We start from the raw sequence: 22,124 nt of genomic DNA on the forward strand, positions 1-22,124 counted from the left end.
TTGGCTTATCTAAACCGTTTCCCAGAAATTTTTTTTTTGTAAGGCACGAGCAATTTCAAAGAGAAGGAAGCTTGGAACATCGAAAGAATTTATTCCCTTGCTTTGCTAAATTTAATGTCGATAGCTAGACCAAGCTAGAGCAGGCACTACTCCTCATAAATGGGGTCCGTCAAGGGGACTTCCTCAACTTTTCGGGTTAGAATTGTGCTGTCAATGCAAGGCTTAAGCCTTTGGCCATTTACCTTGAAGAGTGATCCACTTGCAGGATCATGAAGTTTGATTGCTCCATGAGGAAAGACGGTAGTGACAATGTATGGACCATCCCATCTTGACCGGAGTTTACCGGGAAAGAGCTTCAAGCGGGAATTGAAAAGCCAGACCTTTTGTCCCGGGGCAAAAGACTTTTTGACAATGTGTTTGTCATGAAAAGCTTTAGTCTTTGCCTTGTAAATTTTTGCATTTTCATACGCGTCATTACGCAATTCCTCAAGTTCATTTAATTGCAACGCACGATTAGAGCCGGCTTGTTTGAGATCAAAATTGAACCTTTTTACGGCCCAATAAGCACGGTGCTCTAATTCTACCGGGAGATGACATGCTTTGCCAAAGACAAGTCGATATGGTGACATGCCAATGGGTGTCTTATAAGCTGTCCGGTAAGCCCAAAGTGCATCGTTTAGCCGTAATGACCAATCTTTGCGGTCCGGTCTAACCGTTTTTTCTAAAATGTGCTTAATCTCCCGGTTAGAAATCTCTACTTGACCACTCGTTTGAGGGTGGTAAGGTGTAGCAACCTTATGAATGACTGAATACTTAGCAAGGACGGATTTGAGATAACGATTTCGGAAATGAGATCCGCCATCACTAATGATTGCTCGGGGTGTACCAAAACGACTAAAGATGTGAGATTGAATGAAATGGATCACGACTTTATGATCATCGGTTTTGGTAGCCGCGGCTTCAACTCATTTAGACACATAATCCACCGCTACAAGGATGTACTCATAGCCATAAGAAGATGGAAATGGTCCCATGAAGTCAATCCCCCACACATCAAAAATTTCAACAATTAAAATGTTGGTGAGGGGTATCATGTCTCTTCGGGACATGGATCCAAGTTTTTGACATCGTTCACACGATTTGCAAAAATTGTATGCATCCCGGAACAAGGTAGGCCAAAAGAATCCGCTTTGAAGGATTTTGTTAGCGGTCTTTTTGGCACTGAAATGGCCTCCACAAGCAAGAGTATGGCAAAAATTTAAAATGCTTGTGGCCTCGGTTTTAGGAATACATCGCCGGATGATTTGGTCCGGGCAATACTTGAATAATTCCGGATCTTCCCAAAAGAAATGCTTGACTTGGGAGAAAAACCGGTCCCTCTCTTGTTTGGACCAATGAGCTGGAATTTTGCCAACCGCAAGATAATTGACAATATCCGCAAACCACGGAAGAGTAGAATGTGAAACTTGAAGAAGTTGCTCATCCGGAAAGGAATCACGGATGGCTGCAAATTCTGAAGATTTCTCAATAAGTAAGCGAGAGAGATGATCGGCGACAACATTGTCGGTCCCTTTTTTGTCCCGGATGTCAATGTCAAACTCTTGAAGTAAGAGGATCCATCGAATTAAGCGGGGTTTTGTCTCTTTTTTCGCTAACAAATGCCTAAGAGCGGCATGATCTGAAAAGACGATGACCTTGGAGCCAAGAAGATAGGAGCGAAATTTATCCAAGGCGTACACCACAGCTAGCAATTCTTTTTCAGTGGTGGTGTAGTTCAATTGGGCATTGCAGAGAGTTTTGCTAGCATAATAAATGACATGCGGAAGTTTATCCACACGTTGGCCCAAAACCGCCCCTAATGCATAGTCGGATGCATCACACATGATCTCAAAGGGAAGAGACCAATTAGGGGGTTTCATGATCGGGGCAGAGGAGAGGAGAATGCGAAGTTTGATGAAAGCTTCCATGCAAGCGTCATCAAAATTGAACGGAACATCCTTGGCTAAGAGATTACACAAGGGCCGTGAGATTTTGCTAAAATCTTTGATGAAGCGACGATAGAATCCGGCATGGCCAAGAAAAGAACGGATCTGACGGACGGAATTCGGAGGAGGAAGATTAGAGATTAACTCAACTTTTGCCTTGTCTACCTCGATTCCCCGCTTAGAAATGACATGTCCTAAAATAATGCCTTCTTGGACCATAAAGTGGCTTTTCTCCCAACTTAGAATGAGATTCGTCTCTTTGCATCTTTGGAGCACAAGAGATAAATTTTTGAGACACGAGTCAAAGGAGGAGCCAAATACGGAAAAGTCATCCATAAAAACTTCCAAGAACCTTTCAACCATATCGGAGAATATGGACATCATGCACCTTTGGAACGTTGCCGGTGCATTGCATAGACCAAAAGGCATGCGTCGATAGGCAAAAGTACCGAAGGGACATGTGAATGTTGTTTTCTCTTGATCTTGGGGGGCGATGGCCACTTGGTTATAGCCGGAATAACCATCAAGAAAACAATAGAAGCTTTGGCCGGCTAACCTTTCTAGGATTTGATCAATAAATGGGAGTGGGAAATGATCCTTCCTAGTTGATGAGTTGAGTTTACGATAGTCAATGCACACACGCCACCCGGTGGTGGTTCGTTGTGGCACGAGCTCACCCGCTGAATTTTCAACAACGGTGAGCCCGGATTTCTTGGGGACAACTTGTGTGGGGCTCACCCACTTGCTATCAGAGATAGGATAGATGATTCCCGCATCTAGCAATTTGATCACCTCTTTCATGACCACTTCCTTCATGTTTGGATTTAACCGGCGCTGGACCTCTCTAGTAGGCTTTGCGTCATCCTCCATATGAATGCGGTGCATACAAATAGAGGGGTCAATTCCTTTCAAATCTGCCACTGTCCAACCAATAGCTTCTTTATGCTCTTGGAGCACCGCTAAAAGGTTGGTCTCTTGGTCTTTTTGAAGGTCCGAGGCAATAATGACCGGAAGGGTTTGCTTTGGACCAAGGAACACATACTTGAGATGGGCCGGGAGCGGCTTAAGCTCAAGTTGTGGCGGAGATAACAATGATGGGACCGGAGGAGTGGTGGAAAGTTGGGGAAGTGGTTCTTTTGGAATTTTCCAAGGAGGTACATCCATGATAGCATTAATATCAAGCAAGGAATTGACTTCTTGAATGGCTTGATCAACATCAAAGTTTGAGAAGTCAAAATGAGACATGCAAGTTTCAAGGGGATCTTTGCTTAGGATGAAGGGGAGAGATTCTTCGACCACTTCATCAATGACATCCACAAGAAAACAATCATCCTCATTGGAGGGATGTTGAGTTGCATGAAAGATGTGGAGTTTGACTTGCATGTTTCCAAAAGCAATGTCCATCACCCCGGTTCGGCAATTAATTGATGCATTAGCCGTAGCTAAAAATGGTCTACCAAGGATCACGGGAATGTGCTTTTTTGGGTCATGGACTGGTTCCGTATCAAGTACCACAAAATCTACCGGGAAGTAGAATTTGTCCACTTTGATGATGACGTCCTCAAGAATACCTCGTGGATGCTTGACCGATCTATCGGCAAGTTGCAAAACCACGGAAGTCGGCTTAAGATCGCCCAAACCAAGTTGTAGGTAGACCGAGTATGGAATTAAATTCACACTAGCTCCTAAGTCAAGGAGGGCCCTCTCGATTTTGCTGTCACCAATGACGCACGAGATTGTGGGGGCACCCGGATCCTTATACTTCGGGGGAGTGCTGTGCTGAATAATAGCACTAACATTTTCAGTCAACCTCACTTTTTTTGGCAAATGATTTTTAGAAGTGCGCTTTTGAGTGCACAAATCTTTGAGAAATTTTGCATAGGGAGGGATTTGCTTGATAGCATCCAACAGGGGCAAGTTAATCTTCACTTGCTTGAAGACTTCCCACATGTCTTGAATTTTACAATTCTTATTCCCAAAGTGTGTCGACTCTTGAAGACGTTGAGGAAACGGAGCTTTTGGCTCATAAGTAGTTTCCACATTTGGGGAGACATGTGTGGGATATCCGTGAATGGTATTGGGACAAGAATTTGGATTAGAAGAGCTTGAATTTGGATTTTTCAACGGCGAAACTTCTTCACTTTTGTCTCCATCGACCTTGTTGTCCACCACTCTACCACTCCGAAGGGTGGTGATAGCTTGAACTTGTTCATGAGTCGGCCCACTCGGAGGAGGGGTTTCGTCAATCACATGTATTCCTCTAGGATTTTCAAAAGGTTGAGAGGGAAGCTTGCCCTTGTCCTTTTGAAGCAATTGATTCACCGAGTTAGCTATTTGGCCCACTTGATTTTCGAGATTAGATATGGATTGAGTATGAGAGTGAACCATTTGGAGAGTAGGCTGCAAGGATGTCAAGAGTTGCTTGTTGGCATCCATTATTTGCTTATTTAATGATTCCATCATTTGCTTGTTTGCAGCTACTATCTCGTCAGTTGGACACACAGGAGGTTGATTGGAGACATTTGGATTGTAAGGAGGACGGTAGCTTGAAGAGGCTTGGAAAGGTCTACCTTGATATTGAGAAGAGGGCTGATTTTGCCGCCCTTGGTTTTGGAATTGGGAATTCTGTGGGGCTTGTTGCCGCCATGAGAAATTCGGATGATCACGCCAACCCGGATTGTAGGTGTTGGAATATGGATTGTTCCCGGGCCGCGAGAACATGGCATTAGCTTGCTCTTGGTTGGGACTAGGAAATTGCTCCGATGTGGGGCAATCTTCCGAGAGATGGAATGGACTAGTACATGAAGCACAAACTGAACTTGCCGAATTTTGAGACAATGAAGGAGGAAGATGTGGTGCCATCAATTGATAGAATTTATGAGCGATGGCATCCACTTGAGATGATTCCTCCCTTATTGACTTTGGTTGACAAGGGTTGGTGTTGTTTGGAGTGGTTGCGGTCGGAGCCCTACGAGAATTGTGTTGAAGTGAATTTTCACTCAAATTCTCAAGTAAGGTCCAAGCCTCATCCGCATTCTTGGACATGAACATCCCACCACAAGAAGAATCAACCATGAATCTATGGGTTTCGGTCAAGCCGGCATAGAAAGCTTGCACTAATTGCCATTTTGGGATCAAATGATGAGGACACTTCCGAAGAAGATCTTGTAACCTTTCCCAAGTCTCGTGGAGTTGTTCTCCATCAACTTGAGAAAAGCTTAGAATGGAACGCCTCATTTGGTTGGTTTTACTCACCGGATAATACTTCTTAAGAAATTCTTGTTGCAATTGAGCCCAAGAAGTAATAGAGTTGGGAGCGAGGGAGTTCAACCAATATTTTGCCCTATCCTTTAGGGAGAATGGGAAGAGATGGAGATGAAGTGCATTGTCCGGAAAACCTCTCAACCGGATGGTTGAACAGATTTCAAGGAACTCATCAAGATGCTTGTATGGATCTTCATTATCAAAGCCATGAAATGATGGAAGCATTTGAATGGTACTAGACTTGATCTCATATTGAGCTGCATCGATGTTTGGCATCACTATGCAAGATGGAGAAGCATAGGTGGTAGGGATGAAATGATCTCTAAGAGTCATTGGCTCGATATTAGGAATTTCAGCCCTTTCATTCCCCGGATTTCCTACGTTATCCCCCATTATATTGAATTCAGTTTCAAGGTCCCTTGTAAGAGTGGGTTCCCTAAGGTTCCATCTAAGAGTTCTTTCAAGAGAATTGATATCAATGGGCGAATCGATTGTGGGTAAGGAAAGTGACCTACGACCGAACATCAACAACAAAGCATATACTCAACAAAGCAATTCATCAACCACAACTCCACATACGATGTTCCCTTTCTCCTCAATTATCAAGACGGAAAATGTAAATGGCCACGACAAGGACCGATGCTTTAACACAAAATTTAAACAGGATAAGAGCCTCAACAAGGGCTTCACAACTAAACTAAAACTAAATTTAACACATGCACAATATTCATAACTCGAAACTAGAAGTCACGAGACTTACCTGGGGTCCTCTAGACTTACAATTTGCTAGCATTCCCACTGCGAGCTTCGAGTCCCTAGAATCTTACAACACTTAAAACACAAAGGTGGTCAAAACACACAGGGAATATTCACAAGACACAATATTCACAATCAAACTAAATTTAACCCTAGAAACTTCGGTTGCTAAACCGTTTGCAGTCCCCGGCAACGGCGCCAAAAATTGATCGGTTGGTCAATCATACATCAACCTTCGCAATAGCACGAATCATTGTAAAATAGGGCTATTGGTCGGGTAAGTCGAACCACAAGGACTGCGCTAGTCTAATACAACCTAAATGTCTAGAATCATTCTTAGAATGATGAAGGGTTTATAGAGGTTTTGTTGGATGTCACTTAAGCTAGGAAATTAAAAGTGCATAAAACAATAAATTGCAAGAATTCAAGGGAGTGAAGTACAAGTAAAGAAGGCTAGGGAAATGAATCCACCTCCATCCCTATACACATGCTAGGTTAAGATTAATTTAAGGGGAAAACAACATATATGATAGTCATGATACATAACAATACTAGGTTGCTATAATATCCTTAAGAAGTTCATTTAATTAGAAAAGCAAGAATAAACCATCAAAGGTTCACATGATCAACTACCTAAACTAAAATGTAGCTTAGAACATGCTTACTAAGCCAAGGATTATCAAGCCCTAATTTAAATGGTGAGTGCACATAAAGCTAAGAATCAAGTATAGCCCATCAAAGGGAAACCCTAAGCCATGAACTATCTAGGTTCTCCAACTCCCTGCCATTAAAACCATTCCATGATCTAACTTCCATTGTCACCATGGAAGTGCAAGCAATATGATTAAGAAAAGCAACCATCCAAGACAAGATGAATAACTCACAATAATCATTTAAAACATTCAACATTCATTACAACAAAAATGAGGCTCTTGACCATGGAAAGACTATCAAAAATACATTGTAATCCCCAAAAATAAACTATACTAACACATGCTTACAAGGGAGGGGTTTCATCACCTCCCTAGATGAGGTTTAGTTACCCATTGGTGAGCTAGAAGAAGGAAGAAGCATCATCCTCATCTCCATTTTCGAGCTCCTACTGTAGCACTCAAGAACACCCTTCTCCTTGCTCTCTTCTCTCTCCTTTCTCTTGCTCAAGATAAAGCTTTTTCATATATGTGGCCTTTGGGTAGCCTTTTATGCTCCAACAATACCCTCTCTCCTCCAAGGAACACCTCCAACCACTTCATAAAGAAGGAAGATGGCATTGAGGAAACCAATGTGCAAGTGGGCTGAAATGAGCCATTTCCGAAGGGCATTCTGCCTGATTTTCGAGCACACGCTTGGTGACCTCGAGCACTCTAACTTAGTGCAATGTGCAACATGCTCCTCTTGCTCGGTGCTGACCTATTTTGGGAAAACTGCTATAACTTTGTGCCCCGAACTCCGAATGACGATCTGTTTGAAGATTTGGAGAGCTGATTCAGTGCTTTAAAAACTTCATGTTTTGATGAAGACCCAATTCTCAAGTCTGGTTGGTCGAAAATGGGGAGAAAGGCAGTACATCAGTGCTGCTAGGCAGTTCTGCGCACCTCTGTTGTGAAGATCATAACTCTCTGCTCCGAACTCCGAATGATGAACCACTTGAAGATTTGGAAAGCTGATTCAGAGCTCTAAATCTTTCATGTTATGAGGGAAGTCCAGTTCTCGAGTTTGGAAGGTCAAAATGGCAAGCAAAGTCCAGGCTCTACTGCTGCCAGAATTCAGCATTGGCACCTTTTGTTGCTCAAGATTCCACAAGGCCTTATTCTTGTTCCATTTTGGCCAATGAACCTGAAAATGTATAAAAACATAGAAATGGAGTTAATCTACATAAAATAATTAATAACTGGACTTTGTTAATGTAATTTAGGGCGCTTGAATATACATTATTCGGCGCTTATCACTCGTTACCAAACATAGATCCGATTTCTACTAAAAACATACCAATACCAAAATGATTGTTTTCATATCATACCAAACCATAACTTATAACGTTATCGCGATCCAAACGGGCCCTTATATGGCCCAGATGCACATGCGCACTAACCCTCCATGCGCTACAATGCACCAGATCAATCCACTTACCTTTAAATAATTTAATGGTCAAGATTAGTGTGTGCACACACATATATACCAATTAAAATCCAAAATTCTATAAAATTTCAGAAGCCTTAATTAACCTTCTTGGGTCCAGATCGAACCTATAAATTAATTTTTAAAATATATGCAACACACATATATACCAATTAAAATCCAAAATTCTAAAAGAATAAAATATAATAATTTATACTTTTAAATAATTCGATCAACACATGATTTAATCAAATAAATTCAACTTGATGCTTTGATTAATTCATTCTAACCATGATTTAAATTAATAAATTTAATTTAAAGCCTTGATACTCAAGGTGAAATCCTTATGAGTTTTAAGAGGAAAGTTAGCGAAGAACTCCCCTGAAGGTTTCAAAATGAAACCGACGCTTCAAGCTTTGATTGTATCTTCCAATCCCAATGTCCTCCTTCTCAGATCCAGCCTCCTTCTTGTCAGCCTTTCTTCTTCCTCTCTCTCTGCTTCTCTTATTTTTCTAACGTGTAAAACTTTTAACCCTAAAGCATTATGTGCATATTTATACACATTAGAATCCAAATCCTGTTTCTACTAGGACTACCAAATAAAATAATAACCTTTAAATAATATAATATATATCAACATATATGTTATATATATATATATATATATATATATATATATATATATATCTTCCATAATTAACCATTGGTTAATTAAATCATATATCCTATATATATTTATAAATATATATCTATATATATATATCCTTCTATAACACTTATTAATTAATTAAATTTATATATAATTAAATATATATATTTATAATTATACAAAAAATAATCATTTAAATAATCAAATAACCATGGGCCTTTATTAATTAACCAAATAAGGCTTCATACAAGCCCAAGACCATATCTTTTGGTCCAACTTCACTTAAGCCCAAATCCAATTAATTTAAATAATTTAAATAATTAAATAAACACTTAAATTAAAATAACTAATTATATGAAGCATATAAACAAAACAAGAAATTACAATCAAGTCACACCATACCAATAAAATCAACACATCAATAATTTAATCAATAATCAAACACACACACAACAATCATCATATCAATCACGAAATATAATTTAATTAAAACAAGACAATTAATCTAAGCAATCAATTTAAATAAAATAAATCATTTAAAATTAAAAATAAAAACAATTAATCCCAATTAAATCAAACAAATCATTTCAAAATAAAATAAAATTAATTAATCCCAATTAGTAAATCCTTTAAAATATCGAGGTATTATACATAGGGTAAGTGACTGAGTGCATCTACCACTACATTCGCTTTCCCTAGGTGGTAATCTTTCACAAACTCTAACCACCTACGCTATCTCATATTCAGCTCTTTCTGCGTGAAGATATACTGCAAAATCTTGTGGTCACTAAATAGTCTGAAGGACTCCCCCAACAGATAATACCTCTAAATACGTAAGACAAAGACCACAGCTGCTAACTCCAAATCGTGTGTCGGATAGTTAAGCTCATGAGGCTTAAGCTTATGAGACCCATAAGAAATCGATCCTTCTTCCTGCATTACAACACATCCCAGACCCTACAAAGAACTATCTATGTAGACAAGATACTTTATCCCGCTCTAGGGAGTAGCTAGAACAGGTGCAGAAGTCAACTTGCTCTTCAGTGTGTCAAACGCAGTCTGACAATGCTCATCCCATACAAACGATACACCATTCTTAGTCAAATGGGTGAGTGGTTCCGCTATCTTCAAAAACCCCTGGATAAATCTACAATAATATCCTGCCAATCCCAGAAAGCTCTGAATCTCAGTGGGTGAGGTAGGTTATCCCAACGCTAAAACAGCTGAGACCTTGGTTGGATCCACCACTATCCCCTTTTCTGACACCATATGACCCAGACATTTCACTTCTTGTTGCCAAAAGTCACACTTTTCAAACTTGCCATAGAACTGGTGCTCATGAAGTGTCTGCAACACTATGCGAAGATGTCTAGCATGGTCTTCCTCCGTCTTAGAATAAACCAGAATATCATCGATGAAAACAATGACGAATTGATCTAAGCCAAGCCCTGAAGACCCTGTTCATGAAGACTCTGTTCATCAAGTCTATAAAGACAGCTGGCATATTAGTCAACCCAAAAGGCATGACTCGAAATTCATAAGATCCATATCTAGTGCGAAATGCTATCTTAGGAACATCTTGCTCCCTAACTTGAAGCTAATGATAGCCAGATCGCAAATCAATCTCAGAGAAATAAGTAGCTCCCAACAATAAATGAGTGCTCGATCCCCTGTTAGAACATGGCATATCAATTATATACATATCATGTCCCGGTATAGCAAACATAATAAACTTATCGTGACAATTAACCTGAGCATAGCAGTGAGATAACCAATCCATCCCAAGTATCACATTATAAGAATGCATGTCCAAGATCAATAAATTGGCTAAAAATCTGAGTCTACCAATATCTAGTATCACAGGCCTATCACTCTCATGTAAAATAGTAGTATTGCCTACAGGTGTAGCAATATTATGTGGTCGAACATATACTTGTGTCACCAACTAAACTATGAACAACATTTCTAAATACTCCATAGAGCAAAACACATATAGCATACAAAATACTATGTAATCTATCACATTTAGGATATCGCTTTTTATTGGGAATCCTTCCTCTGAAATCAACTTACAGAATTGATTCCCACAAGTTCCTTTACAAACTCATTGGTAATCGTCCCGTATCTACACAACATAATTATAAGCAAAAATTTGTTAGCCTGCCCAAGCACCAATCACTCTACTGTGATACTCCTTTATTATCACAACAAACATTTTCCAATATAGTTTAACAAGACCATTATGCAAATAATAATAAAAAATTTGCTCTCATGAAGCACAATAAATACCAAATCAACCAGTTCACTTTAATAAGAACTTCTTTAAACCATATACTTCCAAAAGAAAAATCATCCTATATTCTTTAAAGATAAAACAATACTAGTGTACGTGATTTAAACAGTACCACTCTTTTAATAATAATTCCATTACTACTATAAATAAGTATCACTCTTAAAAGAGCATTCATCCTTGTGATCCAATACCCTCGTTCTTGAATGCTCTGGTATCTCCTTGTTTATGACACTGCCTGGAAGTGTGTCCAAGCTCTCTACAAGTATAGCAACTACCCCTGAAAATGCCAAACTGTCTTCTTTGTTGGTTGGCCTGTGGCTGACCCTGTCTTGCCTGTGGTTCCCCATTCTGCAGCTTCTGAATTGGTGCCCCATATCTGTGAGCATCTGAACTACCCTTGTGCTTCTTTCATGGCTGCTAAACATGCGGCTGATTCCAAAGTGCAGCTGCTACGCCTGCTGCTACAGCTTGAGCAAGGATGTAAGCTAACTGAGGAGGATCTTTAGATCCCTGCCCTGAGTGTGGCCCCAATCCTGAGACTCCTGTGTCTGTTATACCACCTCCAATTGATATGCTACTAATTTTGAAACAAAAGTGCCTACTGCCTCTTTACAGCTCAACGTTGTAAACGATACTGACGCTTACGCTCTGCCTTCCTTTGTTGCCTCTCTTATCTTTTTCCAATGTTAACCATTCTGTTAACATGGAAAGATAGATGACAATACAATTAGATGGACCGTAAAGGAATACAATGAATCCTAAACTTAATGCTCTAAATAAAAGAATATGCTACGCGGAAGTCTTATAACGAAAGAACCTTAGAGACACTTGAACCTGGAGTGCTCTGATACCAACTGTGATACCCCTAATTTTGGAACACGGGTTGATCAAGTCCGTGCACAAAATTAGGGAATATCAGCCAATCAATAATAAACAAGTATAAAATAGAAAATAAATAATGATAAAATAAATATTTATGCTGAAAGGGAAATCTAAAATAATAATTAAATAATAAATTCTCTGATACCGAAATCTCCAATAAATTCTCATTAAAAGAATAAAACCACCAGAGTACAACTTGGGAATTCATACAATATGGACCACTAGTAAAAATCTCAAACTAATAGATGAATAATAAATGTCTATCTCAGAAATAATAAAAACATAATTGAGAGTCCTACGTTGATGCACCGGAAGAGTGAAGAAGACCGACCTCTGCTCTGCACGAACTGACTCTACGCCTGGAACTGATGAGGACCTGAAAAGATAACAACAAAGGTGGGTCAAAACCCACGAACAAGCTCTTTCTACTATATCCCAAACAGAGACTCGATACACGATCCATCCTAGTCTGACTCATACAATAACTATGTAGGTCAATATACAATAGTATACATATTATAGACTCTCACTGGATCATAAGATAGCCTCAACCGGATAGTAAGTCTCATGCAAGCGCATACAAGGTGGTTATGAGTACCTCATTTACCAAGGCATACACATCCCTATATCTAGCTATCCATCTCATCTGGCAATATACGCCAATCTTAACTATCAATCCTGAGATCTCAAGCTCATATTATGGTACCCAATTAAAATATACGTATGTGGTGTTTGCCGTACCTATGCACCAAAAGTTTACAAAAGAGATGTCGGACTTTGATGAGTGTGGCCAAGTTTTACATTTAGAATAATGCCTATAATCATCCAAAAACTTGCAGAAATTTTGAATCTCACTTGGATTTGACGAACACGAGTTTGGTTGATTAGAGGTATATTGAGCAAATATATGAAGTTGTGGGCTTGTTTAGTGGTATAAAAGGAGTATTGGGGTGGTGTTATTCTGATTTCGAGTGATTTTGGAGGAGAGTTAAGGGTGATTAGCTTCGGTTGAAAACCAGGAAGCTCGAGCCTTCAGATTGAGGCTCGAGCATTTGCTTGCAGCAAGCTCGAGCATCAGGACATAAAGTTCGAGCATTAGCTAGTACCAGGCTCGAGCATCCATACCTCAGGCTCGAGCAATAGAGCACAAAGTTGGGGGTTTATCTTAGATATTATTCTTAGATTATAGCGATGCCAAGACGGCCGATGCAAAGAGTTGTTAGGAAGCCGGCGATGGCGTTAGATGATTCATAACGGTATAGCAAGATCTGTGATGAGACAGATTTTGTTATAGGGGATTTTCAGAGGCACCGCGATACATTCTAGGCAGTGGAGCCCTGCAGGCTCGCTAGCTTTCTGGGTTTTTGAGGCATCCAACGCAGATTTCCTACCCCAGGCTAATGCAAGCTTTCTACCGCTCCTTGCAGTTCCATGTAGGAGACAAGGAGGAGGATAAGGAGGACTATTTCACAGCCACTATTGAGGGCATATAGCTGATAGTGAGTTGTGACACTATTGCTCAAGCTATGGGTTGCCATCATAAGTGCCAAGTCATTTTTCAGGCCAGATTTCCACCGATTCCCCCCGGCACGACCCGGGAGGCGATGGTCCGTGCTTTGGGCCAGGGACGCCATGTCTCCACCTTAGAGACAATCTAAAAGTCACAGCTTTCGAGACGTTTCTGGTTTTTGGATACGGCCCTTATGGCCAATGCTCTCCTTATCGGACACAAGATAGTACGATGTGCAGAGATGGTGGATGTGACCTATGCATTCCAAGCCGGCTACTGGGTGTCTATTCCCCAGTTAGTTTTGGTATAGCTCTGCCGACTATATGAGGAGATGGGAAAGGCCCGACGTTTTCCTATTCATCATATTCACTTTCCTAAGCTGGTCACACACCTGATGGAGATAGCGGAGGTTCTGATAGCCCCAAATGAAGCTGATGTTACTATCTTCACCCAGTATCGTTTCACGCAGTGGAACAACATCTTTAGGCATATGCCCAAGGAGATGAAGCTGGAGTGGGGTGCTGACGATGAGATCCGAGAGGATCGACGGCATAGGGAAGCCGAGGCGAGAGGTGTGCCTTACGAGTTACACGTTCCACCTTATCCACCCCTGCCTACTATTATTTCTACCGACCCTGCTAATGTGGTGATGGCAGCGGCGGACGATGATAAGGACGATAATGATGATGAGGAGGCTACGGATGAGGAGGTCTATCTCTCCGATTCTAAGCCCCAGGTTAGGAGAAGACCCGTTTGTGCAACACAGCCTGAGAGTTCTTCTCAGGCTGAGATTAGAGCTTTACAGGCCAGGGTGGCCGAGCTGCAGGATGGTCAGACAGTACTATGTCAGATGTTGACTGCGTAGCAGAGCATATTAAAGGAGTTGCTTCGCCGCACTCCGTCCGTTCCATCCACTTCTTCCGTTCCACCACCACCACCTATGGATTAGTTTTAGGACTTTTCTATTTTTTTGTTGACTAAGGTAGTCTTTTTGCTGTATTTATTTCTATATGATGTATTTCTGCCTTAAGTCTTTCTTTCAAAAGTATTGTACTGATTTCTGATATTTATACATGCTTTTTGGTTATATTATCTTTGTGTTGTTATTTCTATCTCTGCTTACTCCATATATACTTGTTACTCTAATGTGTGTTGGAGTTTATTGATTTTGCCAGATACAACAGATTAAGTTTGGGGGTGATTTGACTGATAGCAACTTTGGGTGGTTTTGAGGAACCACTATGTTGAAGGAGGAGATGCTGGAAATTCTTTTTACCCATTTTTGCATTATTATGTTCTATCTTTGCTAGTCTGCTTGTATGGTAATATCTCTCTAATTCTTTTTTGTTCTCCCACATTGAGGATTATGTGCCCAATAAGTATGGTGGTAAAGGTTGGCTTGGAAAATTAAATTTTTAATTGGAAAATTTTTAATTTTTAATCTGCTTGCACAAGGATGTGATTTGCTATTTGATGATATAAGTATGTGCTTGAGTCTGTTGATAGTTATATACTCTATTTGCAGTTTAATGTTGATTAGAGATGGTATGTATGCTAAAATAATGTGAACAAGATTCCCTGAAATTTTTTGAAATCGGTTAATGGCCTATGGTCCACATTGTTCGAATGATTATTGTTTAATGATTTTGATCTCTAAGATGCTACACTTTACACAATATTTACACTTGCATGAAGTCTGTGAGGTAGAAATTGGAAGTCTTATTGAGTTTTGAGTTAGACTGAGATGATCAAGTAGATTTGATAGTTTTGATGACCTAGGCATAAAAGAAAAAAAAGAAAAGAAATATTGGTATGTATGCAACAAAAGAAAAAAAATTCTTCACCAATGTGAATGAAAAATTATATATATATATGATGAAAAAAAAGAGAGAAAGAAAAGTAGAAAAAGATCAAGTTCAGGTTTGTACTTAGATTGCTTGAGTGATTAAGTCCTTAGGGGTGTGTTCTGACACCTAATGCCCTAAGATCGTCTGGTCTGGGAGTCATTGGCAGAAAGCTTGTTACATAAGGGGTTTAGGTTGCCTAGATTACTTGAATAATTAAGTCCTTAGGGGTGTTTTAATATTTTATACCCTAAGACCATCTGATCTGAGAGTCATTGGCTGAAAGTTCGCTACAAGGGTAATTTAGACATCTTAATAAACCTCGACAGTGCACAAGTATCCTTTTTGAAAAAATGCACACCCGAAAAAAAATAATAAAAATGCCTTGGGAGTTGGAATTTGAAGAGTCTGCTTGTGAATTGAGGAATAACAAGGAATAAATGCATGTATGGACAGTAAGCCACATGATGAATTGTAGGGTTTCTTTCAAGTGTTTTAGAGATTAAAATTGTTGAATAAATGATTGAACTGATATGTGGGGACTATGGTTGCTTAATTGAGATTGGAAGTTGAAAGTGGTTCTGATTATATGATTGGTATACTTGTTGTATTTGACTGATTAATGAACTGTAGGGATGATATGATTTGAAAACAGGCTTGAATAAGCATGCTGTGCATTTAAGGCACTGATTTGAGAAGTTTGTGGGTATCTTCACTGGAAACCTCACGAGACTACAACTCGTCCACTAGGGGTTTAAAGGCTTGTTGCATCAGCTAAATGCAACCGTGATTCCCACGAAAGTGGCTTTTTAGTTCTGTATTGCTAAGGGACTAGTAATATGTAAGTTTGGGGGTGTGATGAGCGCTGAATATATGCATATTCGAGCCCCTAAGTATGTATATGTTAGGGCCTAAACTGATACTTCTATCCATTATTAGACTAATTTATGTTTAATGTGTGTTTATAGGTACTTTCCCAGATAAATGGTTAAAACCGGGACTTTATGATGATATCGAAGCTTACAAAGTTGTTGCCAGTCATTCAGAGCAAGCCGAGAGCTACATTGGTGAAGTTTGAAGTAACTCAAGCCTTAGAGCTCGAGTCCAAGTGTTGAGGCTCAAGCATCACACCTTGATGCTCGAGCTTTACGGCAAGGGTGATTCAGCCTTACTTCAGGGTGCTCGAGCCTTAACCAAGGGTGCTTGAGCCTTGACCCTAAAGCTCGAGCATGAGACGTCAGAAATTAATGAGTTAATTTTAATTGAAGGCTATGCTCCCAGGTCTCGTGCCTCACCTCTATGATCGAGCATTATCCACAAAGGATCGAGCATCATCCATTGATGCTCGAGCATTGAGCCCCAAATGCTCGAGCCTGGTACCTAGTGCTCGAGCCCATGAAGCTTAGATCGAGCAATGTTAAAAGAGTTCAACCCCAAAAATATTCTTAGCGTTGAAGAAAAAGACGCTTCGAAAAATAGTTGAAGAAAATTAGCTAAATGTCAAACTGAGGATCAAACACCATTTATTAAAGCTCAAGCATCTATCCAGAGAAGCTCGAGTATTGATCGTTATGCTCAAGCATGAACCCTAAAGCTTGAGCATCCGTACATGAAGCTCAAGCCTTCAATGACATGTCAGATTAAAAGCTGCGGGATTACTCTCTTTACCAGTCGTATCTCATCCCAGTTAGGCCAAAAGACCTAGAAGCCCACCAAATATTATTTTCTTCAATAAAAGAAGGCGTAAGCCTTGATAGAAGACGTCTGAAATTTCAATCGCTTTTTACGGTGTTATTCAAAAGGCTGAAGGTGTGGTGGCTTTTAAGGTTTTTACAACCTTAAATATGCAGATCGTGAGAAGAGAAGTGCAGTCCGTGACGATGGAGATGAACTCAACACAGATGTTATCAAGTCTCATCATGAGTAGCTAAACCCTTTCTTAGGGCACTAATGTAACCCAACGTTATATTATGGTTTGATTGTTTTGACTCTGAATTTATTTTAATATGTAATGTTTTCTTGATTATATGAATATGAGCACTTGAGACAACTCAAGTGGTTTTTCATGCTTTAGTAGAATATAAATTGTTATTACCTTATCTTAGATATAATAATTTATATTCTATTCTCAACCTACCTTGTTGTACGGTATCTGGCGGAGCACTACTGGACACAAGAATAGAGGTCATATAATGGTGTTCCAATGTATTTTACAAAAGAATGTTTTCATAATCTATGCTTAGGAAAGGTGGTTCATTCGCAAAGTAGTTAAAATAGGTAGAGTAGGTAGGCGAATAGTTCGCGCTAACCGTAGATAGGTTATAGTTAGCTAATTTTGTAAAACATCTTTCTTTAAACTCCAAAATGAACGAATGTTATTAAGTTCAATTTATTTGAAAACAGAATTGATTAAAGTCCCAGAGTTGATTCAATTGACCATAGTATAACGATTGTGGTGAAGTCAAAGCCCTAAGGTTTTCCCTCTCTGATCATCCAATTTAGTTTAATTTGCTTTAATTTAGTATTTTGTTTTATTTAAGTTTGTTAAATTATGACAACCAACAAACTCTCCAACCAAGTTATTTGTAAACCATGAAATTAATTTAAAGGCTAATACAAATTCCATCTCTTTGCGAGTTCGACATCCTCTCTACGTAGAACTATTCTATATGATATCGTTCGATTGCGAGAGACTTTGGACATTGTTGTAGGGATACCTAAACATTCGCAACAGAAAGTTGTTCGGACTCCGGCCATGGCACTAGCAGAGGCTTGGAGATACAGTACTATATAGCAGGAGACAGATTTTGTGATTGCTGATTTTGAGCGGCATAGATATACATTTTGGGCAGTAGAGGCCCTGCGGGCTTGTCAACTGACGGGATTTCTGAGGTATGCAACACAGATAACTTATCCCCGATTAGTGCGTGAGTTCTACCGCACTTTGGTTTTATATACTGGCAATAACGCTGATGATGGCGAGGGGTACTTTATAACCACTGTTGAGGGGATCAATATAACAGTGGACTGTACAGCTATAGAAAGAGCTATAGGCTACCGCAGCTCTTCAGGAGTAATTCCCAACGATACCCCCTGACCTGACTAGAGAGGATATGGTCAAATCATTGGGTCAGGGGCGGTATTCCACCGCTTTAAAGACAGTAAGGAAGTCATAGCTTCTGCGCCGATTCTAGTTCCTTGATACGGTCCTAGTGGCCAATGCTCGCCCTCTTGGACATAAGATTTGGTAGTGCACAGAGATAGTGAATGCGCACTACGCATTCCATGCCAGCTATTGGGTATCCATTCCAAAGCTCATGTTCTTATAGATGAGTCGGCTCTATAATGAGATGGGAGAGGCTAGACACCCTCCTAACCACTCACTTCAGTTCCCTAGGCTCATTACACGTCTGATGGAGATCTCGAGGGTTCCACTACCCCCAAATGAGGCAACTATGACAGTCTTTACGACATATCATTTCACTTAGTGGAACAATGTCTGGGCCCATATGCCTAAGGTAAGGTGTAGGGAGTAGGGGTTAGATGATGAGATCCGAGAGGATCGACGGAGATTGAATGTAGAGGCTAGAGGAGTACCGTATGTGATTGATGGACCACCCTATCCACCTCCCCCTACTATTCTTCCGACCGATCATACAGAGGAAGTAGTTGGTGAGGAGGAAGATGAGGATGACGATGAGGTCACAGAGGATGAGATGAATACCTATGATGGCCAGGCATCACCGAGGAGGAGGGCAGTATTAGTAGTACAGCTTGAGAGTTCTTCTTAGGCTGAGATTAGAAAGTTACATGCCAGAGTGGAAGAGCTGCAAGCTCGATAGACATTGCTGCGAGAGATGCTGAATGAGTAGCAGAGTATTCTCACTGAGCTATTATGCCATACTCCGTCTGCCACTTCTACTTCTATAGACCCTCCGCCATCTCATATATATTAGTTGTCTAAGGCTTTTCTGTATTTGTTTTTGCTAGATAGGTATCTTTTGTTGACTAGGGTAGCATTTTTGATGTATTCTATTCTATATGTTATATATCTGCCCTAAGTCTATTCTTCAAAGTATTGTATTGATCATGATTATTTATATACATGCTTTTTGCCTATTATACACTTGTGTTGATATTTGAGCTATATGTTGATATTTCTCTGTTATTATTCCATATACTTGATACTATGATGTGTGTTGGAGTTTGATGATTTTGCCAGGTACTAAGGACTAAGTTTGGGGGTGCCTTCTCTATTTTGCCCTTTGTGCTTCATATTGATATATATTTGTTGGTCTAGTGTAGTATGATAATATCTTTCTAATTTTACTTTGTTTTCACACATTGATGACAATGTTCACACTAAGTTTAGGGGTAAGGGAATTTCAAAATTTTTGATGATATTGAACACAAGGTCCTGAATTTTTTATGTTAAAAGCATGATTTTGAGTCTGCTGATTGTCATGATTTCTTTATATAGTTTGATGTTCATTAGAGATAGCCTATATGCTAAAATTATGTTGAAAATGAAATTTTGAATTTTTTTTAAATTAATTGGTGGCCTGTTGTCCACTTTGTTAGGATGATAATTGTTTGATAAATTTGATCTCTGAAATACTCCACTTTACACATATTTACGCTTACATGAATTCTGTGGGGTATAAACTGGAAGTCTTGTTTTGTTTTGAGTTAAACTGAGATGCCTAGGTGAATTTGATGATTTTGATAATCAAAGCATAAAAAAATAATAATAATAAAGAAAGAAAGGAAAAAAAGGGTATGTATACAATAAATGAAAAAAAATTCTTCACCAATGTGAAACAAAAAAAAAAAAAAAAAAAAAGAAAAAAAAAAAGAAGAAGAAGTGAAGAAAAGAAGTAGAAAATGGTCAAGTTCAGGTCTATACCTATATTGCTTGAGCAATTAAGTCCTTAAGGGTGTATTCTGACACCTAATGCCTTTAGACCATCTGGTTTGAGAGTCATTGACTGAAAACTTGTTACATAAGGGGTTTAGGTTGCCTAGATTACTTCAGCTATTAGGTTCGAGGGGTGTTTTATCACTTAATGCCCTAAGACCACCTGGTTTGGGAGTCATTGGCCGAAAGTTCATTACATGGGTGATTTAGAAATCTTAATAGACCTAAACATTGCACAGTATCCTTTTTTGAAAAATGTATACTTGTAGAAAAAAATATAATGCCTTGTGAATTGGAATTTGAAAAGTTTGCCTGTAAATTGAGGGATAACAATGAATGAATGTAAGTATGGATAGTAAGCCACATGTTTGGTTGTGAGTTCACTTTCAAAGAGTTTTGGAGATTAAGATTATTGAATAAATGATTAAATTGACATATGGGGACCATGGCTGCTAAATTGAAATTGGAAGTTGAAATTTTTTCTGATTAATATAATTGGCGGTATGATCGGTTGATCAACTAAACATCAACCTTCGCAATAGCACGAATCATTGTAAAATAGGGCTATTGGTCGGGTAAGTCGAACCACTGGGACTGCGCTAGTTTAAGGCAACCTAAACGTCTAGAATCGTTTTAGAATGATAAGGGGGAATAGGGTGTTTGCTTGGTTTGTCACTAAAGCTATGAAATTAAGATGCATAAAATAGAACTTGCAAGAATTTAAAAGAGATAAAATGTCGGTAAAAGAGACTAGGGAAGTAACTTCACCACCTACAATATAAACATGCTAGAATATGATTCATTCGGGAAAAACAACATAAATATGTGGCTATGATAAGTAGTTACTCATGGTTACTACATTACCTTCAAAGGATTCATGGAATCAATAGGCAAGAACAATTTATCAAAGATTTTACATGCTCAATTACCTAAACTAAAGTGTAATTTAAGACATGTTCACTAAGCAAGAAATTGTCAAACCATCAATCACATGATAAGAGCACATGAAGCTAAGAATTAAGAATAAGCCATCAAAGGAAGAACCTAAGCTATGGCCTATCAAATCTCTCAACAACATGCCATTAAAACCATTCCAAAAATCTCATCTTCATTGTCACCATGAAAATGTAAACCATACAACCATGAAAACATACATTCTAAAACAAGAAGGTGGGTCCAACATGATCATTAAATCAAAATCAATTCATTACATCAAGTAAGAGTTCTAGATTATGGAATCACCACAAAAATACATTATTTTTCCCAAACTAGAATCAAAAGTAAAGCATGCTTACAATGAGGGGTTCCATTACCTCCCTAGAGGAGGAGTTAGTTACACATGGGAGCCTTAGAATGAAGAAGAACCATGGATCCTCCTTCCATTTTCGAGCTCCCCTTTCTTGCTCCAAGAACTCTCCTTCCTTTGCTCCCTTCTCTCTCCTCTAATCTTGTAGAATGAAGCTTTTTTCTATTGTGTGGCTCATATCCCTCTTATCTACTACCAAAAGGCCACTAACCAACATCTCCAACCACTTCATTAAAGAGGAAAGCAAAATGAAGAAACCAAGGTGCAAGTGGGCTGAAATGAGCCATTTCCGAAGGGCATTCTGCCCAAAATTTGAGCACTCTAAGCAAGGCCTCGAGCACTCGAATTTAGTGTAAAAAGCTCCATGCTTCACTTGCTCCGCCCAGACCTACTTTGGTTAAACAGCCATAACTTTGCGTTCCGAACTCTGAATGATGAACCGTTTGAAGATTTAGAAATCTAATTCAGGGCTATAAATATTTCATGTTTTAGTAGAGATCCAATTCTCAAGGATGGTTGGTCGAAAATGAAGATCAAGGCAGAATTGCATTGCTGCCAGGCAGTTCTGCGCACCTCTGGTAACAAGGCCATAACTTTCT

General features: G+C 39.3%; 1 protein-coding gene across 1 annotated transcript; it reads right to left on the minus strand.

Annotated features, from left to right (window-relative positions):
- Window positions 1-248: 248 nt before the first annotated feature.
- Window positions 249-13,581, minus strand: LOC132296295 (uncharacterized; the record flags this gene model as incomplete). The annotated part of the gene is made up of 8 exons (XM_059794504.1): window positions 13,363-13,581; window positions 12,257-12,323; window positions 10,003-10,229; window positions 9,790-9,909; window positions 9,619-9,705; window positions 3,783-3,884; window positions 1,277-2,849; window positions 249-772 (listed from the first exon to the last, which is right to left on the minus strand). Coding segments are annotated over exons 1-8 (2,919 nt in total), but the record flags the coding sequence as incomplete, so codon positions are not given.
- Between the last annotated feature and the right edge of the window lie 8,543 nt (window positions 13,582-22,124).

This window comes from Cornus florida, unplaced genomic scaffold (genome assembly GCF_030987335.1).
Source record: "Cornus florida cultivar Cherokee Brave unplaced genomic scaffold, ASM3098733v1 CherokeeBrave_3.0.0_Hap2_Chr02, whole genome shotgun sequence".
Classification (NCBI taxonomy): domain Eukaryota; kingdom Viridiplantae; phylum Streptophyta; class Magnoliopsida; order Cornales; family Cornaceae; genus Cornus; species Cornus florida.